This window comes from Triplophysa rosa, linkage group LG23, assembly GCF_024868665.1.
Source record: "Triplophysa rosa linkage group LG23, Trosa_1v2, whole genome shotgun sequence".
In the NCBI taxonomy this organism is placed as follows: domain Eukaryota; kingdom Metazoa; phylum Chordata; class Actinopteri; order Cypriniformes; family Nemacheilidae; genus Triplophysa; species Triplophysa rosa.
In genome coordinates, this window is record NC_079912.1 from 1,101,838 (window position 1) to 1,102,724 (window position 887).

An 887-nucleotide genomic window follows, 5' to 3' on the forward strand; every position below is an offset into this window, starting at 1 on the left:
CACATTTTCAGTCACATGACAGGTGTGATGGGTCCCAGGGTGATTTCTTTCATTTGTTTTTGTCTCTTTGCTTCGGTTTGTTCTGCCAAAGGCATCATTCGTTTGTGTTGGCTGCCGTTCGTGTCAGTCCCTGACCTGCGCTACCACCCAGACACAAACAAGCCAAACTGTTGACAGATGCGATATGTACAGATCATTTAAAGAGAGAGACTCTAAAGAGGAGACATTAAACCTTAACCTGGTGTAAGAAACAAAACTCACGTCTCATCAAACAAACATTCAAGCGACGTCCCCTCACCTCAGTGTTCTCGCTGGACAGACGGGGAACGTTGGTGATGTCCCAGCGGATGCAGCTGGTGATGCCGGACTCACCGAGCGGCATGAGAGCGGGGAGCACTGGAGCACCTCGGTCAACAGCTTCAGCACCAGCGTTCCCACCATGATCCTCAGCGCCGCATCGGGCCGCTGCCGTTACGCCCGCCAACCACCACAGACGCCACCGCCAATGGGCTGCTGGGGCGAGAGGACTCCTCTGATACCGCACCGCATGATCTCAGACATCAACTCATGCCCCGCGTGAGGAACCTTTAGCAGGGAGTTCTTCCCTCACGTGAGAGATCTCAGAAAGATCACGGGCTCGTCCGGCTCCAGTCAGCACCCTCTTATCCACGCCGTTTTTACGAGCGATGTGGCAGAACTGCACGCGCAGAGAAACAGACACTGAGAGCAGAAGCTCCGCTAGATCATACTATTGACAGAGCGAGGTAAAGAAAGACACACACACAGTGAGAGAGAGAGAGACAGAGCGAGAGAGAGAGAGCGAGAGAGAGTGAGAGCGAGAGAGAGAGAGAGAGAGAGAGAGAGAGAGAGAGAGAGAGAGAGAGAGA

At 53.4% G+C, this 887-nt stretch overlaps 1 protein-coding gene across 1 annotated transcript in view; it reads right to left on the bottom strand.

The window, feature by feature from the left end:
* Window positions 1–301: 301 nt before the first annotated feature.
* Window positions 302–887, bottom strand: part of LOC130546901 (potassium voltage-gated channel subfamily H member 2-like) — a 128,213-nt gene continuing 127,627 nt past the window's right edge. Inside the window, exon 6 of the mRNA XM_057322430.1 lies at window positions 302–697. Coding sequence (XP_057178413.1) covers window positions 566–697 — 132 coding nt within the window. The 3' untranslated portion in view covers window positions 302–565. The remainder of the gene's footprint in view (window positions 698–887) is intronic.